Genomic DNA, 22,247 nt, shown 5'->3' on the forward strand with positions numbered 1-22,247 from the left:
GGAAATGTCAGCAATCAGGACAATGAAGCAAAGACCATTGGAAAGCAAACTTCTCAAGTTGGTGTTTTCTGGTTGTGTGTGTGTGTGTGTGTGTGTGTGTGTGTGTGTGTGTGGAGGGAAAGGGAGAGAGATGAAGAAAAAAATGAACATTATTGCCCTTGTAGGCTGTCTTCCATTATGTCCTCTTAGACTGAAAGCTTTGCAATGAGAGGTTGCAATCTTTGTGAATGAGGAGCAGCAGCAGGAGCATCAGGCAACTCGGATAAAAGTTTCCATCAAGCAAGAAGCAACCAAGCAAAACATGGCAGTTTAACAATATCGTGTTCGGTCTTTGGAAAAGCTCCCTAAATCAGCTCAGAGAAGGTACAGCACTAGGCACCCCTGCATAACATTATCCTTTTGAATATATAGGAAACGTGGCGAACTGTTTGACAGAGTTAACCTAGGAAACCTAAAAGCAGCAGCATGCAGACTGCAGATCAGATCAGATTGAGCAGATCAGTGTGTTTGCCGGTGAGCAAGTAAAAACATTACTTTTAATTTGATTTGTTCCTTTTTTCTTAAATGTGGAATTACTTCAACTGGGATAGAGTGCGTGTACAGAAGCAAAAGTGCTTGTGTGTGGCAATTAATTTAAATCTGCTCTGTGTTGGGTAGCAAGTGCAGATGTAGTCTTAAAAGCAGAGCCATCAAACAAAAATAGAGCACCATCAGCTACGGTAGCCTATACATGAACTATAGACGAGTAGTAAATATGACATGGTAGACGGTGAAAGTTTTATCTACAAACGGAAGATAGAATAAATGTAATAACATCAGTCTTGAAGAAATAATGTGATTTCTTTATACCTTATCTCACGACTACTTTTCCTAAGTGCTGAATCACTGCTTTGAATCAGCTGACAGCTCTATGATCTGTAACCTGATGGGGCCCAGGAGGAAATAAAAGAGTACCTGAAAAAGGTGGAGAACAGATTCTATGACCTTCTTGCTGTGCGGACCTATGTTCAATTAAAAAAAAAAAAACCCCCACCACAGCCAGTGGGTGTGTTGACATGAAATGCTTTGTCAGCAGAGAGTTGAAATACTGTCACAACCAATGCTTTTTACTGATACATCAATGTTAAAGCTCTTATCCAGTAGCTTATTTTATCAGGTTTATTATATGCCCTAGCAGACATGACAGAAAAGAGGTTTTCTATTATTTATTCTTCAGATTCAGAGCAAAAACAGGACAGACTGACCTGATGTTTACAGTCAATGCTGCTCCTTAGAGCTGCCATGAGCAGCTGCACACTGAGCCACCAGAAACAAGTCAGTGCTGAGCATTTCAGTTTTCTGAAAGATACATTATACTGTATGATTTTTACATGATGTTAAGATTAATGTAATATGATGTAAAGCTTCAATGTAGTAGTCTCTCAACAGGAAATAACAGTGTGAGAGCTAATGGCATGTTTATGTTTATTGTATATTAGAGTGCATTTCTTCACAGCTAGTGGTACCTATAAATTCAATACATTTATTTTCAATATTTTAAGTATTGTCTCCATAGCTCAGTAGTGTTTTTTACTTACTACTGTATTTCAAGAAGCTGTTCAGAGTGACAGCAAAAACAAGCAACAAAACTTGAAGCATTCATGAATATCCTGAGATGTATTCTACACGCTGACACAGATGGGAAAGAATTTTGTGTTTGTTGAATGACATTTAGAGCAAACAATGATTCAAAAACAATTTCAATTTTCAGGTTTTTAGTAGAAATTATGCGGATGATTACATGATCTAGTTTACTGGTTTAAGTGTTTGATTTTTCGAGTACAGTCATTTTACAGTCATTTTTTCAGTCTTCTAGCTCTGGCCAATGTCGCCACAGTACACCACCCTGCTCTCCAGCCGCGACCGCTCAGCTTCAAACACCAGCAAATGGCTCTGCAGTGTCTCCTCAGGACCTGAGCGGATCAGGGACGGATCGTTGTTCTGCATTCACAAAAACACACACACACATACACACACACGGCTAATCAACCATCACAATCAGTGTTTCCAAATCTAGATATAAATTTAGTTTTAGTGCCTACTCCACATGTACAAGAATGCAAATTAAGTGAATATTCTTTATCTGTCCTAAATTTGGCCAAACAACTGCAAGGACAGGTCAGCTGTCACTATAAGGTGAACTGTTCACACACAGCAACAACCAAATGAGTTGATTCTGGAGTGGGCAGAGGAGGAAAAGAAATCAGAAAACCATACATTGACAAAACACATGTAAAAATATTATGTAGAAGCTCTCACCGCCACAGCAGAAATAAAAGCATCCATAAAATGGTAGTCTGCTCCACCATGTCCATGAATGCCAAAGTGCCCAGGGGCGTCGCTGGGTGGCGTGTGCGTTGTGGATCTTTGGGTCAAAAAGTCAAACACACGTATTTCATGGCTGTCATATGACAGCTCCCCCTGCAAGGACACAGTTCATTATATAGCCAGTATTTAACAGATGCATCAGCTCTTAAAGGCTACATTACAGTGAACTATGTTTGAGCTGAGTTGAATCAGTAATTCATTTCTCCAACGGATATCATATCTACACACTTGTTATAGGCTTGCTTGTTATAGCAGTATGTTCATGCTCATGATTTTGGAATGGCATCCCTTATAATTGCATATGGGCATAACAATAGGGTGTCTGTATACTTTTGGGCATACGTGGTCAACCCTACTGTGAGTTTTCTGTCATCACCTCTTTCTTGTAACATTTGTAACATTTCTTTGTCTTTGTCTTAGCCTTGTCTTCCTTCCAGTCCTACCTTGCTGCCATAGATGGTTGTTTTTCGGTTGCAAATCTCCTCAGTGAAAGCCACCATGGAAAAGGCTGCTGTCAGACCCCCTTCAAACTCCATGTTAACAACCTGGGCAAACAGAACAGATAAGCTGTAGGGAAACACTGGAGAATCAGCAGCGGTCTGGACATATTAGCTGAAATGATCAGACTCTGTAGTTTATTTTGACCGTATCCTTGATACATACCACCAAGGATGCATGTAAGCTTTACTGAAGGAATAACAAAAGTTGATGGGCTGGAGAGGGATAGTACAGTATGTTGTGACATGGATATTAATGAGACAGTAGTTCACCCCCAAACAAACAAACCTCTTACCTGCAGTGCTCTTTATTAGTCTAGACTGTTTCGGTGTGAGTTGCTGAGAGTTGGAGATATCGGCCATAGAGATGTCTGCCTTCTCTCCAATATAACAGAACTAGATGGCACTCAGCTTGTGGTGCTCAAAGCACCAAATATACATTTGAAAAATTTGCAGCAATGTCTCTTTCCAGAAATCAACACTCATCAACTCACACCATAACAATTTGGAGTAAAAGGTAGCACTACAGGTAAGAGGAAAATACAAAATAGTTATCTTTGATTTTGAGGTGAACTGTCGGTTTACGTGTGTTATCAAGCTGGTGTTTTCTAACCTGGTTACTGCAGACGTCATTGTCACACTCGTAGACACAGCAGCCATATGGTCCAGTCTTCAGGGCCTCAGTTACTGACTCGATGTCTGGGTCCGAGCTCTGGCAAACGACTGATACAGGCCAGCCAGTGTGACCCTAGCACACATACAGCACATATGAAATCATGTACAGCAAGTAAAGTATTCATGTTCACAGAATCCATAATTGGTGAAACTATTATGTTGAAATATTAACCTGTTTTACTCTATCCAGGTAGATTTTGCGTGCTGAGTAGGGACAGTCTTTTTCTATTGAACAATCCAGACAGCGATCTCCAGCACCTGTTGGCTGACAAAAAACGAGCAACGTCACTTTTATATTCATGCTTAGTATTTCTTTTTGCAAAAATGCAGAGAACTTTGATGGATGTAATACATCTTAATGACACAAAAATATAACTCAACAATGTTGAAAAGGATTAAAGTGCTGTAATGTTATGTGCTGTTTCTCAAAAAATTTATAGATCTACAATAAAAACAAAAAGGAAAATATAATCACATTGATTATATATTATTGATTGATTGTTTGTTTCATATCTGCAGCAACTACTTGTTTCCTCTGTGATAGTCATGATTTCTTTGTATTAGGCCTCATACGGTGAAGAGTTCACAGACCTTGTGTTTTTTTCCGAAGTGGCTTACAGATCCAAATGATGACACTTTCAAACACCTGCCGAGTACAAAGTTAATGATTCATCTCAGGTAAAACAGAACGACCTCACAGAAAACAACCTCGCCCACGTGAAAACAGAGACTGTGGTCCAACAAATGTGTTAAGTGTATATACTTCTGAACATCAGCTGAGCTGTTGGATGATATTAAGAGCAGAGTTTTACCTGCGTGCTCCAGCCCAGTGATTTATTAGGTCAATGTCGTGGCACGATTTAGCCAAAAGAGAAAACGAGCTCTCTGCTTCATTCCTCCAGTTCCCTCGAACATATGAGTGAGCAAAGTGATAAAACCCAACCTGCAACAAGAGGTTGACAAGACAAGTCAGTAATCTGTTTCAGTAATGCCTTGAATTTAAACTAGAATTAATGCCCCACGGTTGTATGCCTCTGCACACTAGTGATGTCTGTGAAAACAGGGATGCTTCACACACATCCTCCCCCCAGCAGCACAGAAGATCTATACAATCAGCAGATGGTGGGCACCCAAGATAAGTGTCACCAATTCAGTATTTGATCAAATGTCTCCCCCTCCGTTCCTGAGATATGACGTTGAATAATGGCCAGAAAAGTGTTTTTGCACAACGTTACGATGTCACAGTGAAGCTGGTGTTTGACCTTTTGGATGTAAAATGTCATCACTTCATTATTATATCCTACTAGACACTTGTGTGAAGTTTGTCATAATTAGCAGATGAATTCTTGAGTTGTGGTTTCTTGAGCTTTGACCTTTGACCAACCACAAAATTTGAATCACTTCATTCTTCAGTCCAAGTGGACGTTCGTGTCAAATTTACAAAATTCCCTCTTGATGTTCTTGAGATATCACGTTCACATGAATGAGACAGATGCAAGGTCACACTGGCCTTTGACCCTTGACAACTAAAATCTATTCAATTCATCTTCGAGTCCAACTGAACATTTGTGCCAAATTTGAAGAAATTCTCAAGGCATTCTTGAGGTATCATGTTCACAAGGAAGGGACGAAAACAAAAAACATAATGCCTCCAGCCACGGCTACTGCCGGTGTAGAAGCATAAAAAAGTGTTAAAAGCAGGAATACTGTTACTGATGGATGTGTGAGTTTAATGAGGAGCCCTGAGGGTTTGCAGCATTACTGTCTTTATCTCTATTCTGTTGACATTTTTACCGGCTCAAAGTGCTGAATGTGCATCACGTCACCTATGACTCCAGCATCTATCAGCTCCTAGAAAAGAGAAGAAAAAGAAAAGGGGATAATCCTTGTTTGGACTTTGTGATTTTCTTCACCAGTCTGGGTGATATAAAGTTTCTGTGTTCAGAAATCTAAACAATCAAACTATACTTTGCTCTCCTTGATAATTATCTGAATAAAACTTATATAATCAGGTACTCATATAGATGTCTTTAAACCCAAAACTGTGACTCATGCCTGGTAAAGAAAACTGTCAAGTGTTTTCATAAAGTGTGACAGAAAATGTTCACCTTAATCATGTGGATGAGAGGATCATACCGGAGAACATGGCCCACTGATAGTATCACTCCACTCTGAGTGCAAGCCTCCACAATCGCCTTGCAGTCTTCAGCAGTTGTCTTCAGTCATGTGAGGACATTGGTGCACAAATGCAAGAGATGATTTTGTTTTTGTTCCGAAACTGACACAAAAAAGCATCTTTTGTCCGAAGTCTGAAATGTGCTTTAAAGAAATACAATGTGAAATGTGATGAAAAAATGTAGTATTATGTGAGCATGATTTTTTTTTTTTTTTTGGAAAGGATAATTTGTAATAAAAATACAGAATTACACACTAACATTAAAAAACAATCTGTAGGATGATAACCCATATTACGAGTCTATGTTGAGATAATTTATGTTTATTAACAAAGCACTCACAGCCATTGGTTTCTCCAGCAGAATATGGTAGCCTTTCTTTGCAAAGGCCACTGCAGGTTCCTGAGGAACAGAAACTAGTTTAAGAGAATGACAAGAAAAGGACTATGACAAAGTTAAATAATTCAGACTGATAATGAGGTGTGTTCACAGAGCTAAACAGTAAATGTATATAAATATCTATAGTGTTTACCTTATGAAGGAGGTCTGGAGTACAAATTAACACTGCATCTGCAAACTTCACTCTTTCGATGACACTGGGCCAGTCTAGTTTGAAAAAAAAGCACATTTAGTATGCAAATATTAACAGATATAAACATTTCAATGCATTTTTTTCCTTTTGATGTTCACCTTCAAATATGTTTTCATCTACAATGTTGTGCTCTCGTTGAAGTTTAGTGCGAGCAAATTTCCTTGGATCAGCTACTCCAACAATCTAATGGGAAAGATGAGTTGAAGAAAGGCGCATAACAAGTGTTCTGTTAGAAAATAAATAGAAAAAATTAGGTTTTATATTTTTATTTTGATCATTTACTTAACGGTCCGGTGTGAAGGATTTAGGGCAGGCCAATTCAATTAGCGGCCCGCAGCCGTGGCACACAGGCCACGTGCGGCCCAGAAGAAACCTCTGAGTGGTACTGAGACCTGTTATTAAACAGCCTGGGGCAAATTTAATCAAGACCGTAATAATTATAAGCTCCGATATTATCAGGTCTTTTATCGTTAGTTTTTAAAGTTTTGGTTTCACGTATCATCATGAAGCAGTGTTCTTCATGCTTAGTTAACGTTACCTTTTTTTTTATTCAGTATTGTGATGTCAGGAGTAATTTTAATTTTATTGACATGTAAGATTTGTTTCCAGTGAGATATTATTGAGTTTATATAGTGACTTTGTTGTTATAAACATGACTGTTGCTGTCAAAGACTGTTTAAAACTGTATCCTGTGTATCTGACCTATAAGAAAAACATCTGGAAGTGAGGTGTGTGCATGTGTGTGTGTGGGAGGGAGAGGGAGATGCTGGTAGAGATAGAGTGTGTATAAATTAGATAGTAGGTTGCTCACTCCTGAAAATATGGCCCATCAACATTTTCTGGTTTTAAAATCTGGCCCAGTTGACTTTGTAATTAAATAGCCCTGATTTAGGGGGATATACTGGCAGAATTCAATATAATTCTCATAACTAGGTTGTACTAGTGTATAATCACCTGAAAATAAAAAATGTGGTGTTAATGTTACCTTACAATGAGCTGTTTATATCTACATATGGAGCAGGTCCTTTGTTTCTACAGTATTCCAGGGCGGACAAACCAAACACTGGCTCTAGATTGGGCCATTTGTGTTTTCACGTCTGCAGTAGAGCTTAGATCGGGCCCAAAAAATCCAGCCCGACCCGGCCCAAGCCCGTGCACGTTATGTCCGGGACCGGCCCTGCCAGTCCAATTAACTGTAATTATGGGCCCGAGCCCGATTTAAGCCCGACATTTTTCAGTAAGTTGACTGTTATAATTAAGAGTATTAAACCACAAGTCTTGTTATTTGAATGACAGAAAGATAGGATCTTAATGAACGGCGCAACACGGAAGCATGATTATGTAATAAAACAGGTGCTTATTTTAGGATCCAGGTGGTGAAGGGCTGTGCGCGCACAATGTTGCAGCATTGTAACTAAGTTTGTTGTAACTTTATGTGTCATACAAAGTGTGGTTTAATTTTATTTTTTATAATAGGCTACTGTAGCGTCCAGGACGTGTGGAAAGGATGACGTAGTTATTCGGCAATTAAACCACCGTTTTTTACTGAACAGTACAGGTTACTGTTGGCCATAACCACGCCAAAACAACCAACAAACAACAACTTAGCTGTAACTCCATGTGTGCACTCCTGCTCTCTCCTCCAGCTCGCTCATAGACACACCAGCACGCGCACTCACACAGCCCTCCTCATCCCCGTCACACTCGCACTAGAGGGCTGCATTGGGACTGGGTATGGCAAGCCATTTTAACATTTAATCGCTAGACTGGATATTCATTGCTGATATCTGCAACATAATTTTGCCTAGTCAAAACTCTTATTCAAGATATCTGTAATTAGATTTTGCCTAGTCAAAACTACAGTTACAGATATCTGTAATTCAGTTTTGACTAGTAAGATTCAAACTATTTTTGCCATTCATGTGTATGGGGTTTGTCATTATAGATATCTCCAATGTAGTTGCGGATATCTACAATTGTTATTGCGGATATCTGCAACTGAATTGTGGATATCTGTAATTCCAGTTTGAGATATCTACAATTTAATTTTGACTAGTCATAATTCGAGTTCAAGACATCTTTAATTATCATCAATTGAAGATATCTACATGGTCCTTTCTAGATATCTTGAATTGAGTTTCAGATAGTCAAAATGACGTTGTAGATATCTGCATCTGAATTATGACTGTAGTCAAAATGACGTTGTAGATATCTCAAACTGGAATTATAGATAGTCATAATGTAATTGTAGATATCTATAATGACAAACCCCATACACATGAATGGCAAAAATAGTTTGAATCTTACTAGTCAAAACTGAATTACAGATATCTGTAACTGTAGTTTTGACTAGTCAAAATGACATTACAGATATCTGTAATTCAGTTTTGACTAGTCAGAATGACGTTACAGATATCTTAAATTAAAATTCATACTAGTCACAATGACATTACTACTAGTCAAAATTACATTATAGATATCTATAATGGTAATTCCGGATAGTCGGACTTAGTAATTAAATGTTAAAACGGCTTGCCATAGACTGGGTCCCGCCGGGAATACTGCAGGAGCGGGCGGTTTGGACTTTGCTGCGGGCGGGAACGGGCGGCTAAAAAAACCACTGCGGGATCTTGGTGCACATGCATAAGCGTTTCCACTCTATATTTATTCATAAATGGACGAATATGCCCTGAACCAGCTTTCACACCAATTTGCCGCTTGCTCCACCTGTCTGTCTGTGTGCAAGCTCCATCTGTGATGAGACAAACATGAAAGAAGACGTGCAGTTTATTGTGTTTCACCGGCGACAAGCTGTCATTACGAGCGACAATTACGCACGGCTGCGCGCTCTTTATAACTCACTGTGAACCTATGTTGCATAGCTAATAAAGATTTGCCCCCTCTTAATTTTTAACCGCCCCCTCAGTAACTTCATCCTGGCGCCAGGCTTGCCTTAACCTCATTCACTGTGTGATTATATAAAGGTAGAAAAATAAATAAATACAGAGGAGGAGAATAGAATATGAAACAGCCTTTATTTCATTAAAAACTAAATGAAAACAACGAAATAGGAGCGCTATTCTTGACCAGTGCGTCAAAAGACATGCAGGCCAGGGAAACGAAACAAACAACCCCATGAATCTCTTTATTAATAGCCTATAAAATGACGTGTTTTCTCCTGCGGGATGGGAGAAGACACAAAATCATCGATCTCTATTATTGTGCGGGCATAAATTCTCAGAGTTTTGCGGTGCGGGTGGGAGTGTAATACACATATTGCAGTTGCGGGCAGTAATGGTCAGAAATTCAGCGGGAGTGGGCAGGAGCGGGTTGAACAGTGCCGCGCAAGGCTCTAACTCGCACCCCGCACCTCATTCAATCCCAAACATGCCATTAACTCACAGAACATTGACATTATAACAGAACAGCCGGGCCGAGCTCGGGCTTGGGCAGAGAATCTAAGCTCTAGTCTGCAGACATATCTCTCCTACTCGTTTGCCACACAGGAGAAGTTTCAGTTCTGCAGCCTCACCACTAGATGTCACTAAATTCAACACACTAAACCTTTAAATAAAGAAGCAATACATCAGGGAAAATACAAATAATACCACTCAAATCATAATAACAATAAGCATAATAATCATAATGAACCTATATTGTTGCAGGAAACATGGATTTGAGGATCTTCTTGTACTGTGACAAACTTTTCTATTATACTTTACATGTTTCTGTCATGAATATCTTGTCAGTGATCTCATCTGGGATCATTTAGCTCACAGGTTTTACTGTGGAAGAATATTGTTTATAGATACAGTAAATCAGCAACACAATCCACAAGAAATACGGAACTGTGTCCTTGATGACAAGTTCAGGCTGCAGAGCAACCTCTCCTGACCTTAACTCGTTCAGGGTGGATCCATGCAAACTGGGTTAAGCACTCCCCACGACAACCAGCACCCACCACGATGAGACCGACAGGGGTCGTCATTTTGCCACCCTGTGAGCACAAATCAAAACTTGTAAACGCACCTTTTACAATGGCTGAAGTAAAACACACTAATTATTAGTCAGTCAGAGGTTGACGTCAGGGATGTCAGGGACATCATATACTTTATACTGTTACAGCTACCTGTTACAGATGGACTTGTCATGGAGATGAAAGTCCACAGAGTTGACTCTAACTGAGGGACTCAATACTTTTATTTAACACACACAGTGCTCTGTTACAGACAGCTTCCCTATCTACACCAGACCACACACACTATGTGTCACTCCACCCATCACACCTAATCTGGGTTATTATTCACAACATCTAGTTCTCCAGACAGAGATTATCCGTCATTTAAATTAACCATTTAAAAACACCTGAATCCTTCCAAATATACTGAATAAGGATAATAACAGACACGGTATATGAAAGTATGTAGCTAGCTCATTAAAATACTGTCTCTGGTCAATAATATTTGTCAGTTAATGAATTGGTTGTTTGGCTCAGTACCTGTTTTGTCCCATACAGCTGTCAAAACCTTCTGTCTGTCCTCCGCGTCTGTCCACTTCTGTCAGGAAACGACTACAGGCACATCCAGAGTCCACTGAAGCTGTAGCCAAATGTCCACCCTATGGTCTTGTGGACTTCAGTTGTAGGAACGTCATCACGTAACGTCATATAAAATGCTGCCTCAGAGGCTTTTCACCTGACCATAATACAGTTCTCTGAAAAACTGTGGATAGCCTACTTATGTGCTCATATCTAAAGTTATCAAACACTGAGCTGAAAATATTGTTAATCAGCAGCTGTATCAGACTCCTGTCTTAAAACAATATTGGTAGAACCCTGTTGCCAAGGTGCTGCCAAAACATTTGATTTGTAAATGATCTGTAAAGGCCAAAACACACCGGCGGCGTCATTGACGTGAGTCAAGTGCCGCCAACACACAGAAACACAAAAACCGTAGCGCTGCGGGGCATCAAACAAATTTCTATTGCACAATCCAGCCCGCTAGGCTGGGGAGTAGCCTACAAAATAGCACTTTTTCAAGGGCGGCGACGTGGGGAAAATGGGACAAAAATATGACACAGCAAAAAAATCTCCAGGTGCACAATTTGACAGTGTCGAGTGACAAAATGCATCATTTCTATATCCACACTCATCAAAGTGTCGAGTGTCCTCAAATAGATTAGGCTTTATATTGTTTACATAATGTTGTTGACAGAATGGAGGGCTGTCTTTTTAAACCCCCTTCTTCCCCGCTGGCCACCTCTATTCATGTTTAATAGTGTCATAAACCTGTTTGTGACGAGTCTGTACACATAAACACAGAAAGGTTGGCAGTTGAATAGGGCTGGGAATCTCCAGGAACCTCACGATTCCTTTACGATTCAGAGGGCAGTGATTCTGATTATAAAACTTCTCTAAAGGGTTTTTTAAAAACCTTTGGAGCACCTTCGGTGAACCTTCAGGGATTGTTCTCTGAAGGTTCTCTGAAGGTTTTTTTTTCCTAAAAACCCTTGGACATGTAAAAAAAGGAAGTTTCTATTATTTATCCCCCAGATTCATAAGAAAAAGAAAACAGACTGACCTGATGTTTACAGTCAATGCTGCTCCTTAGAGCTGCCATGAGCAGCTGCACACTGAGCCACCAGAAACAAGTCAGTGCTGAGCATTTCAATTTTCTGAAAGATACATTATACTGTATGATTTTTACATGATGTTAAGATTAATGTAATATGATGTAAAGCTTCAATGTAGTAGTCTCTCAACAAGAAATAACAGTGTGAGAGCTAATGGCATGTTTATGTTTATTGTATATTAGAGTGCATTTCTTCACAGCTAGTGGTACCTATAAATTCAATACATTTATTTTCAATATTTTAAGTATTGTCTCCATAGCTCAGTAGTGTAGCTCAGTTTCATCCAAATCATCAACGTGTCTCTTAGACCCCATCCCAACTAGGCTACTTAAGGAGGTCTTACCTATAGTTAACACTCATATATTAGATATGATCAATATATCCTTATTAACAGGTTATGTACCACAGTCTTTTAAGGTAGCTGTAATTAAACCTCTACTAAAAAAGCCCACCCTGGATCCAGAGGTGTTAGCCAACTATAGACCAATATCTAATCTTCCCTTTATGTCAAAGATCCTTGAGAAAGTAGTCGCAGACCAGCTGTGTGATTTTCTCCAGGATAATAATTTATTTGAGGAATTTCAGTCAGGATTTAGAGTGCATCATAGCACTGAGACAGCTCTAGTTAAAATTACAAATGACCTTCTGATTGCTTCAGACAAAGGACTGCCTCTGTACTTGTTTTATTAGATCTTAGTGCGGCGCTTGACACAATTGACCATCAAATTCTGCTGCAGAGACTGGATCACTTAATTGGCTTAAAAGGTTCAGCACTAAGCTGGTTTAAATCTTATTTATCTGATCGCTTTTCAATTTGTTGACGTCATAATGAACCATCCTTACGTACTAAAGTTTGTTTTGGAGTTCCGCCAATCCTGTTTACTCTATATATGCTTCCGTTAGGTAACATCATTAGAAATCACTCTATAAATTTCCATTGTTATGCGGATGATACTCAGTTGTATTTATCAATGAAGCCAGAAGAAAGCAATCAATTAACTAAACTCCATAATTGCCTTAAAGACATAAAAACTTGGATGAGCACCAATTTCCTGATGTTAAATTCAGACAAAACTGAAGTTATTGTTCTTGGCCCCAAACAACTCAGAGACTCTTTATCTGATGACATAGTTTCTCTAGATGGCATTGCTCTGGCCCCTGCCACTACCGTAAGAAACCTCGGAGTAACATTTGATCAAGATTTGTCTTTAATTCTCATTTAAAGCAAACCTCACGGACTGCATTTTTTCATCTGCGTAATATTGCGAAAATTAGGCCTATCCTGACCAAAAGATGCAGAAAAATTGGTCCACACTTTTGTTACCTCAAGGCTGGATTATTGTAACTCTCTATTATCAGGTAGCTCTAGTAAGTCCTTAAAAACTCTCCAGCTAATTCAGAATGCAGCAGCACGTGTACTAACAGGAACTAATAAACGCGATCATATCTCTCCTGTTTTAGCTTCTCTGCACTGTCTACCTGTAAAATCCAGAATTGAATTTAAAATCCTACTGTTAACTTATAAAGCTCTAAATGGTCAAGCTCCATCATATCTTAGAGAGCTCATAGTGCCATATTATCCCACCAGAACACTGCGCTCTGAGAACGCAGGGTTACTCGTGGTCCCTAAAGTCTCCAAAAGTAGATCAGGAGCCAGAGCCTTCAGCTATCAGGCTCCTCTCCTGTGGAATCATCTTCCTGTTACGGTCCGGGAGGCAGACACCGACTCCACATTTAAGACTAGACTTAAGACTTTCCTCTTTGATAAAGCTTATAGTTAGGGCTGGCTCAGGCTTGTCCTGTACCAGCCCTTAGTTAGGCTGACTTAGGCCTAGTCTGCCGGAGGACCCCTCTATAATACACCGGGCCCCTTCTCTCCTTCTCTCTCTCTCTCTCTCTCTCGTATCCTATTACTGCATCTAGCTAACCCGGCCATGCTGGATGTCACTAACTCGGCTTCTTCTCCGGAGCCTTTGTGCTCCACTGTCTCTCAGATTAACTCATATCACAGCGGTGCCTGGACAGCGTGACGTGTGTGGTTGTGCTGCTGCCGTGGTCCCGCCAGATGCCTCCTGCTGCTGCTGCCATCATTAGTCATTAGTCATACTTCTTCTGTTATTATACACATATGATTATTGTCACACATGTATACTGCCAGGTATTAATACATACTTTCAACATATTGTACCGCAGTAACCAGAACTATAACTATAATATTATTACTTCCATTAATGTTGTTGTAAGATACTGTCATTACCTGAATATCTCTCTCTCTCTCTCTCTCTCTCTCTCTCTCTCTCTCTCTCTCTGTCTCATTGTGTCATGTGGATTACTGCTAATTTATCATGTTGATCTGTTCTGTACGACATCTATTGCACGTCTGTCCGTCCTGGAAGAGGGATCCCTCCTCAGTTGCTCTTCCTGAGGTTTCTACCGTTTTTTTTCCCCCGTTAAAGGGGTTTTTTTGGGGAGTTTTTCCTTATCCGCTGTGAGGGTCTTAAGGACAGAGGGATGTCGTATGCTGTAAAGCCCTGTGAGGCAAATTGTGATTTGTGATATTGGGCTTTATAAATAAAATTGATTGATTGATTGATTGATTGATAGTGTTTTTTACTTACTGCTGTATTTCAAGAAGCTGTTCAGAGTGACGGCAAAAACAAGCAACAAAACTTGAAGCATTCATGAATATCCTGAGATGTATTCTACACGCTGACACAGATGGGAAAGAATTTTGTGTTTGTTGAATGACATTTAGAGCAAACAATGATTCAAAAATAATTTCAATTTTCAGGTTTTTAGTAGAAATTATGAGGATGATTATATGATCTAGTTAACCAACAATGATAACAATGTGACGTGCTGAGCAATAAATGATCAAGTTCTTGGCATATTACTTATAATTCAAGACTTAACAGGTTCACTCACACACTCACACACACACACACACACACACACACACACACACACACACACACACACACACAGTATTAAAATCCCTGAGCAATATGAACTACACAATCAGCTTCAATACACTTGGCCATAAAATGAATCAGTCTAACTGTCCCTGAATTTCAAGGCGCGATCATTTTCAAGTCAACGGTTTTTCAGTCTTCTAGCTCTGGCCAATGTCGCCACAGTACACCACCCTGCTCTCCAGCCGCGACCGCTCAGCTTCAAACACCAGCAAATGGCTCTGCAGTGTCTCCTCAGGACCTGAGCGGATCAGGGACGGATCGTTGTTCTGCACTCACAAAAACACACACACACACACACACACACACACACACACGGCTAATCAACCATCACAATCAGTGTTTCCAAATCTAGATATAAATTTAGTTTTAGTGCCTACTCCACATGTACAAGAATGCAAATTAAGTGAATATTCTTTATCTGTCCTAAATTTGGCCAAACAACTGCAAGGACAGGTCAGCTGTCACTATAAGGTGAACTGTTCACACACAGCAACAACCAAATGAGTTGATTCTGGAGTGGGCAGAGGAGGAAAAGAAATCAGAAAACCATACATTGACAAAACACATGTAAAAATATTATGTAGAAGCTCTCACCGCCACAGCAGAAATAAAAGCATCCATAAGATGGTAGTCTGCTCCACTATGTCCATGAATGCCAAAGTGCTTAGGGGCATCATTGCGTGCCGTGTGCGTTGTGGATCTTTGGGTCAGAAAGTCAAACACACGGATTTCACGGCTGTCATATGACAGCTCCCCCTGCAAGGACACAGTTCATTATATAGCCAGTATTTAACAGATGCATCAGCTCTTAAAGGCTTACAGAACTTTAAGCTGTGTAATCACCTTAAAGTAACAAGTGTTGCTTCTAAATTGTGCCACACTAGATCAATAGCATATCAATATCAAGGTATACTCTATAGCCAGAAGTACTAACACCCTACATACTCTGTGTACTAATGGTCTGTGGCTGTGTTTCATGGTATGGACAAAGCTCCTTAGATTTATAAAAGAGAGCACTTAATGTAAATTAGGCCTATCCTGACCTGAAAAGATGCAGAAAAACTGGTCCACGCTTTTGTTACCTCAAGGCTGGATTACTGTAACTCTCTATTATCAGGTAGCTCTAATAAGTCCTTAAAAACTCTCCAGCTAATTCAGAATGCAGCAGCACGTGTACTGACAGGAACTAAGAAACGAGATCATATTTCTCCTGTTTTAGCTTCTCTGCACTGGCTCCCTGTAAAATCCAGAATTGAATTTAAAATCCTACTCTTAACTTATAAAGCTCTAAATGGTCAAGCTCCGTCATATCTTAGAGAGCTCATAGTGCCATGTTATCCTACCAGAACACTGCGCTCTGAGAATGCAGGGTTACTCGTGGTCCCTAAAGTCTCCAAAAGTACGGCATCTTCTCCGGAGCCTTTGTGCTCCACTGTCTCTCAGGTTAAATCGTATTGCAGCGGTGCCTGGATAGCATGATGTGTGTGGTTGTGTTGCTGCTGTGGTCCTGCCAGATGCCTCCTGCTGCTACTGTTATCATTACTCATACTTCTACTGTTATTACTGTCCCCCCCCCCCCTCCCCGTTAAAGGGGTTTTTTTGGGGGAGTTTTTCCTTATCCGCTGTGAGGGTACTAAGGACAGAGGGATGTCGTATGCTGTAAAGCCCTGTGAGGCAAATTGTGATTTGTGATATTGGGCTTTATAAATAAAACTGATTGATTGAATGTTGCAGTGTACAGTAATATTTCAGGTGAGAGTGTGCTTCCCAAAGTTTTTCAGAGTGTCTGTTAGCTCCCCCCTTAGAGTAGTCACACTGCAGCTACTTAGCTATTTACACCCATCCCTTCAACACAATATTATGGATTCCATTGCATGCTGTGATTGGCTACTACTCGTCCTGTTGACGCATCCAGGCTGGAAGCAGTTAGGATTAAGGCAAAGAAGTCATGGTTAGGGCTAATACTAGCCAATCTCAGATTTTCTCTGAGATTAAAGTGGAAAATTTACAAGAAAAAACATACAGATGTACTGCCAGTCAAGTGACATTGTTTAAAGAGCAACTTAGAACATGGTGGGTCAATGGGTCAAGCACAGGACTTTAACACAGGAGACTGGTGTCTGATTCTTGTGGGAATCAATGTTGGCATATTATTTTTAAATGTAGCTGACTTATTGTTTTCAATTTTTAGGATGTACAAAGCTGCTGCATGTACACTGTGTACATAGGCTTTAGCAGAATAATACCTGTTCATGTTAACGTCATATTTTGATGTTGCTAGGATGTCTATTTTGTCTTTTTTTCTAATTCCAGGCCTTATCACCCAACATCAGCGCTCAACCTCACTGATACTTCTGTGGATGAAAGGAATCTAATCTCTGCAGACAGATTTCAAAATCTTGTGGAAAGCCTTCTCTGAAGAGTGGAGGCTTGCGTGTTATAGCAGTATGTTAATGCTCGTGATTTTGGAATGATATCTTCAATTTCTTGGCATTTGCATTTATTTGTCTTTTCCTTCCTGCAACGCACATTCCTTCCAGTCCTACCTTGCTGCCATAGATGGTTGTTTTTCGGTTGCAAATCTCCTCAGTGAAAGCCACCATGGAAAAGGCTGCTGTCAGACCCCCTTCAAACTCCATGTTAACAACCTGGGCAAACAGAGCAGATAAGCTGTAGGGAAACACTGGAGAATCAGCAGCAGTCTGGACATATTAGCTGAAATGATCAGACTCTGTAGTTTATTTTGACCTAATGACTGATACATAGAAATGGTTTGATACTACCATGGATACTGGTGTATCCAAGTTATATTTAAGCAACAATAAAATTTGATGGGCTAGAGAGGCACTCAGCTTGTGGTGCTCAAAGCACCAAATAAATCTTAAAAATTCAACAGCAATGTCTCTTGCCAGAAATTATGACCCGGTACCTCAAGATAATTCACAGACCTTGTTGTGGGCAGTTAAACGTAGGAACTATTTTCTTTCTACTGAACTACACCCACCAACTGTATCACTGCACTGAACCCATCCCACTGAAGGAAAGAGGAATTTAAGAGTTTTACTGAGCTAGCTAACGATACAAATCAGCTGAGGAGGAAGTGATTTATGTTTACATCTCATACTGTCACAAACACGAGTCTCTCATCCATGAGTAGATGCACGCTTCTTATGCATGGTCATACGGTTGGTGGATGTAGTATGTATGAAGTATGGTTCCTACATGAAACTGCTCGCAACAAGGTCTGTGGATTATCTTGAGTAACCGGGTCATGATTTCTGTAGACGTTGTTGTGAGTTTTTCAAGTGTATTTTTGGTGCTTTGAGCTCCACAAGCTAAGTGCCATCTAGTTCCATTATACTGGAGACAAGGCAGACATCTTAACTGCCGATAAACGCACACCAAAACTATCTTAACTGATAAACAGCACTACAGGGAAGAGAAGAAAAATATATATTTTTGATTTTGAGGTGAACTGTCGGTTTATAAAGCCAGTGTTTTCTAACCTGGTTACTGCAGACGTCATTGTCACACTCGTAGACACAGCGGCCATATGGTCCAGTCTTCAGGGCCTCAGTTACTGACTCGATGTCTGGGTCCGAGCTCTGGCAAATGACTGATACAGGCCAGCCAGTGTGACCCTAGCACACATACAGCACATATGAAATCATGTACAGCAAGTAAAGTATTCATGTTCACAGAATCCATAATTGGTGAAACTATTATGTTGAAATATTAACCTGTTTTACTCTATCCAGGTAGATTTTGCGTGCTGAGTAGGGACAGTCTTTTTCTATTGAACAATCCAGGCAGCGATCTCCAGCACCTGTTGGCTGACAAAAAAAAACGAGCAACGTCACTTTTATATTCATGCTTAGTATTTCTTTTTGCAAAAATGCAGAGAACTTTGATGGATGTAATACATCTTAATGACACAAAAATATAACTCAACAATGTTGAAAAGGATTAAAGTGCTGTAATGTTATGTGCTGTTTCTCAAAAAATTTATAGATCTACAATAAAGTCATGATTTCTTTGTATTAGGCCTCATACGGTGAAGAGTTCACAGACCTTGTGTTTTTTTCTGAAGTGGTTTACAGATCCAAATGATGACACTTTCAAACACCTGCTGAGCACAAAGTTAATGATTCATCTTAGGCAAAACAGGACGACCTCACAGAAAACAACCTCGCCCACGTGAAAACAGAGACTGTGGTCCAACAAATGTGTTAAGTGTATATACTTCTGAACATCAGCTGAGCTGTTGGGTGATATTAAGAGCAGAGTTTTACCTGCGTGCTCCAGCCCAGTGATGTATTAGGTCGATGTCGTGGCACGATTTAGCCAAAAGAGAAAACGAGCTCTCTGCTTCATTCCTCCAGTTCCCTCGAACAAATGAGTGAGCAAAGTGATAAAACCCAACCTGCAACAAGAGGTTGACAAGACAAGTCGGTAATCTGTTACAGTAATGCCTTGAATTAAAAACAAAAAAGTGTTTAAAGCAGGAATACTGTTACTGATGGATGTGTGAGTTTAATGAGGAGCCCTGAGGGTTTGCAGCATTACTGTCTTTATTTCTATTCTGTTGACATTTTTACCGGCTCAAAGTGCTGAATGTGCATCACATCACCTATGACTCCAGCATCTATCAGCTCCTAGAAAAGAATAAGAAAAAAAAAGAGGTAGAAATCCATATTTGGACTTTGTGATTCTCTTTATCAGTCTGCGTGAGAAAAAGTTTCTTTGACATGTTTAATTTATAAGTATCCATACAGACGTCTTTAAACCCAAAACTGTGACTCATGCCTGGTAAAGAAAACTGTCAAGTGTTTCATGAAGTGTGACAGAAAATGTTCACCTTAATCATGTGGATGAGAGGATCATACCGGAGAACATGGCCCACTGATAGCATCACTCCACTCTGAGTGCAAGCCTCCACAATTGTTCTGCAGTCTTCAGCAGTTGTCTTCAGTCATGTGAGGACATTGGTGAGCAAGGAAGGCATGAGTGTCACACAAATGCAATCATGGAAAGGAAAAGACAGAGGTGGTTTTGTATTTCAGAAACTGACACAAACTAGCAAAAAAAGAAATTAAGAATTACAAACTAACATGAAAGATAGTTTATGTTTATTAACAAAGCACTCACAGCCATTGGTTTCTCCAGCAGAATATGGTAGCCTTTCTGTGCAAAGGCCACTGCAGGTTCCTGAGGAACAGAAACTAGTTTAAGAGAATGACAAGAAAAGGACTATGACAAAGTTAAATAATTCAGACTGATAATGAGGTGTGTTCACAGAGCTAAACAGTAAATGTATATAAATATCTATAGTGTTTACCTTATGAAGGCGGTCTGGAGTACAAATTAACACTGCATCTGCAAACTTCTCTCTTTTGATGACACTGGGCCAGTCTAGTTTGAAAAAAGCACATTTAATAATTTAGTATGAGGCAAATATTGACAGATATAAACACTTTAATGCATTTTTTCCTTTTGATTTTCACCTTCAAATATGTTTTCATCTACAACTTTGTGTTGCTGTTGAAGTTTAGTGCGAGCAAATTTCCTTGGATCAGCTACTCCAACAACCTAATGGGGAAGATGAGTTGAAGAAAGGTGCATAACAAGTGTTCATAACAAGTAGAAAAAAGTATTCAGATCATTTACTTAAAGGTCCAGTGTGAAAGATTTAGGGGGATATACTGGCAGAATTTGATACAATATTCCTATCTTTTTTACTATGTTCTGCAGTCTCACCACTAGATGTTGCTAAATTCACCACACTAGACCTTTAAGTAAATAAGCAATGCATCAGGGAAAAATATGAGTAAAACCACTAAAATAATAATGATAATAAAAAGCATAATAATCAAAATGAACCTATATTGTTGCAGGAAACATGGATTTGATGATCTTCTTGTACTGTGACAAACTTTTCTATTGTACTTTACATCTTTCTGTCATGAATATCTTGTCAGTGATCTCATCTGGGATCATTTAGCTCACAGGTTTTACGGTGGAAGAATATTGTTTATAGATACAGTAAATCAGCAACACAATCCACAAAAAATACGGAACTGTGTCCTTGATGACAAGTTCAGGCTGCAGAGCAACCTCTCCTGACCTTAACTCGTTCAGGGTGGATCGATGCATAGTGGGAGTAGTTATCCCCTCGATTGCCAGCTCCTATCACGATGACACGGACAGGGGTCGTCATTTTGCCACCCTGTGAACTTTAACACAAATCAAAACTTGTAAACACACTTTTCATAATGGCTGAGATAAAACACACTGATGACCAGTCAGTCAGAGGTTGATACAGCCGGTCCCTGTTCGGGACATATACCTCATGTAATCTGCGTTATTATTCACAACACCTAGTTCTCTAAGTATAGATTATCCGTCATTTAAATTAACTATATAAACACATCTAAATCCTTCCAAATATACTGATTAAGGATAATAACAGACACGGTACATGAAAGTATGTAGCTAGCTCATTAAAATACTGTTTCTGGTAAATATCTGTCAGTTAATGAATTGGTTGTTTGGCTCAGTACCTGTTTTGTCCCATACAGCTGTCAAAACCTTCTGTTTGTCTTCCGCGTCTGTCCAATTTTGTAGGAAGACGCCCACAGACACGTCCAGAGTCCACTGAGGTGATGACTACAGCAGCATCAACGGTGTTTCACTTCTTCGAACAAAAAAGCCTGCAGCGAAGCAGTCACAAGATGACGTAACGCCCCCTAGAGTATGTACAAGAACTTTCTGCTGCATTCACTGCCCCTCGTTAACTCTTATTCACTTGTTAGAAAAGAGAAAGATGCACATACGACTGGACATATTAATCAGTCATCCATATGATAGGATATCTGGAAGTAACGTGTAGTTGGAGTTGTTGTTTCAAAGACCTTTAACACCTTTAACAGAGCTTAATCAATTCGTTTATTAATCATCCTCCTGGGGTTGCAAACATGCTTTTTTATCGTTTCATGTTCAATCTATATTATTATTATTATTAATTAATAAAGATAGTTATACAATTCGACAAGCAAACAAACAAACAAACAAACAAAATGAAACCTATATGCACAGGAGTATCATTTAACAAGTGACAAAGACATTCAAGAATATATTTAAGGCTTTTCAAATATGTGCTATTGAGTTGCTTTACTATGTAATGTTTCAATATAATATCTGATATCTATTTTCAGTTGTTGTATGTGTAGCACCGTTTTAGTCCGTTTGCATTTGTGAATACAGACTTTTCCATATAAAACAAAGAGGTTCAAAGTGTACTTTTTTTTTTTTTTACAATATAATTCTTAGAATAAAA

General features: G+C 39.5%; 1 protein-coding gene across 6 annotated transcripts; it reads right to left on the reverse strand.

Annotated features, from left to right (window-relative positions):
• Nucleotides 1-1,125: 1,125 nt before the first annotated feature.
• On the reverse strand, nt 1,126-21,621 carry zgc:154075 (uncharacterized protein LOC556929 homolog). 6 transcript variants are annotated; one of them, XM_049581305.1, is made up of 14 exons: nt 21,472-21,621; nt 21,036-21,144; nt 20,416-20,500; nt 20,250-20,323; nt 20,060-20,119; nt 19,770-19,877; nt 19,510-19,566; nt 19,204-19,334; nt 18,983-19,037; nt 18,652-18,744; nt 18,418-18,552; nt 17,458-17,559; nt 15,506-15,667; nt 1,126-1,980 (listed from the first exon to the last, which is right to left on the reverse strand). In XM_049581305.1, the coding sequence occupies exons 1-14, from the start codon at nt 21,483-21,485 to the stop codon at nt 1,852-1,854; spliced, it is 1,314 nt and encodes a 437-aa protein (XP_049437262.1). In that variant the 5' UTR covers nt 21,486-21,621; the 3' UTR covers nt 1,126-1,851. The 6 variants fall into 6 exon arrangements, with proteins under 6 accessions (XP_049437262.1, XP_049437260.1, XP_049437265.1 ...); XM_049581303.1 differs by lacking the exons at nt 15,506-15,667; nt 17,458-17,559; nt 18,418-18,552; ... (8 more) ...; nt 21,036-21,144; nt 21,472-21,621 and adding exons at nt 2,299-2,460; nt 2,811-2,912; nt 3,478-3,612; ... (8 more) ...; nt 11,885-11,978; nt 14,555-14,732 and having other exon boundaries at nt 1,127-1,980; XM_049581307.1 differs by lacking the exons at nt 15,506-15,667; nt 17,458-17,559; nt 18,418-18,552; ... (7 more) ...; nt 20,416-20,500; nt 21,036-21,144 and adding exons at nt 2,299-2,460; nt 2,811-2,912; nt 3,478-3,612; ... (7 more) ...; nt 6,404-6,488; nt 10,201-10,302 and having other exon boundaries at nt 1,128-1,980; nt 21,472-21,577.
• Nucleotides 21,622-22,247: the final 626 nt, after the last annotated feature.

Source organism: Epinephelus fuscoguttatus, linkage group LG7 (genome assembly GCF_011397635.1).
Source record: "Epinephelus fuscoguttatus linkage group LG7, E.fuscoguttatus.final_Chr_v1".
Taxonomy (NCBI): Eukaryota; Metazoa; Chordata; class Actinopteri; order Perciformes; family Serranidae; genus Epinephelus; species Epinephelus fuscoguttatus.

Bases quoted from the DNA above. Each gene is read 5' to 3' on its own strand.
- zgc:154075 (XM_049581303.1), bottom strand. From the start codon at position 14,619: ATGAATGCTTCAAGTTTTGTTGCTTGTTTTTGCCGTCACTCTGAACAG. The intron at 6,489-11,884 runs GTCAGTCTGTTT...CTTTCCCATTAG, and splicing joins GCATTGACTGTAAACATCAG to ATTGTTGGAGTAGCTGATCC. The intron at 3,805-4,130 runs GTCTGTGAACTC...GTTTTTTGTCAG, and splicing joins ACTTCGGAAAAAAACACAAG to CCAACAGGTGCTGGAGATCG.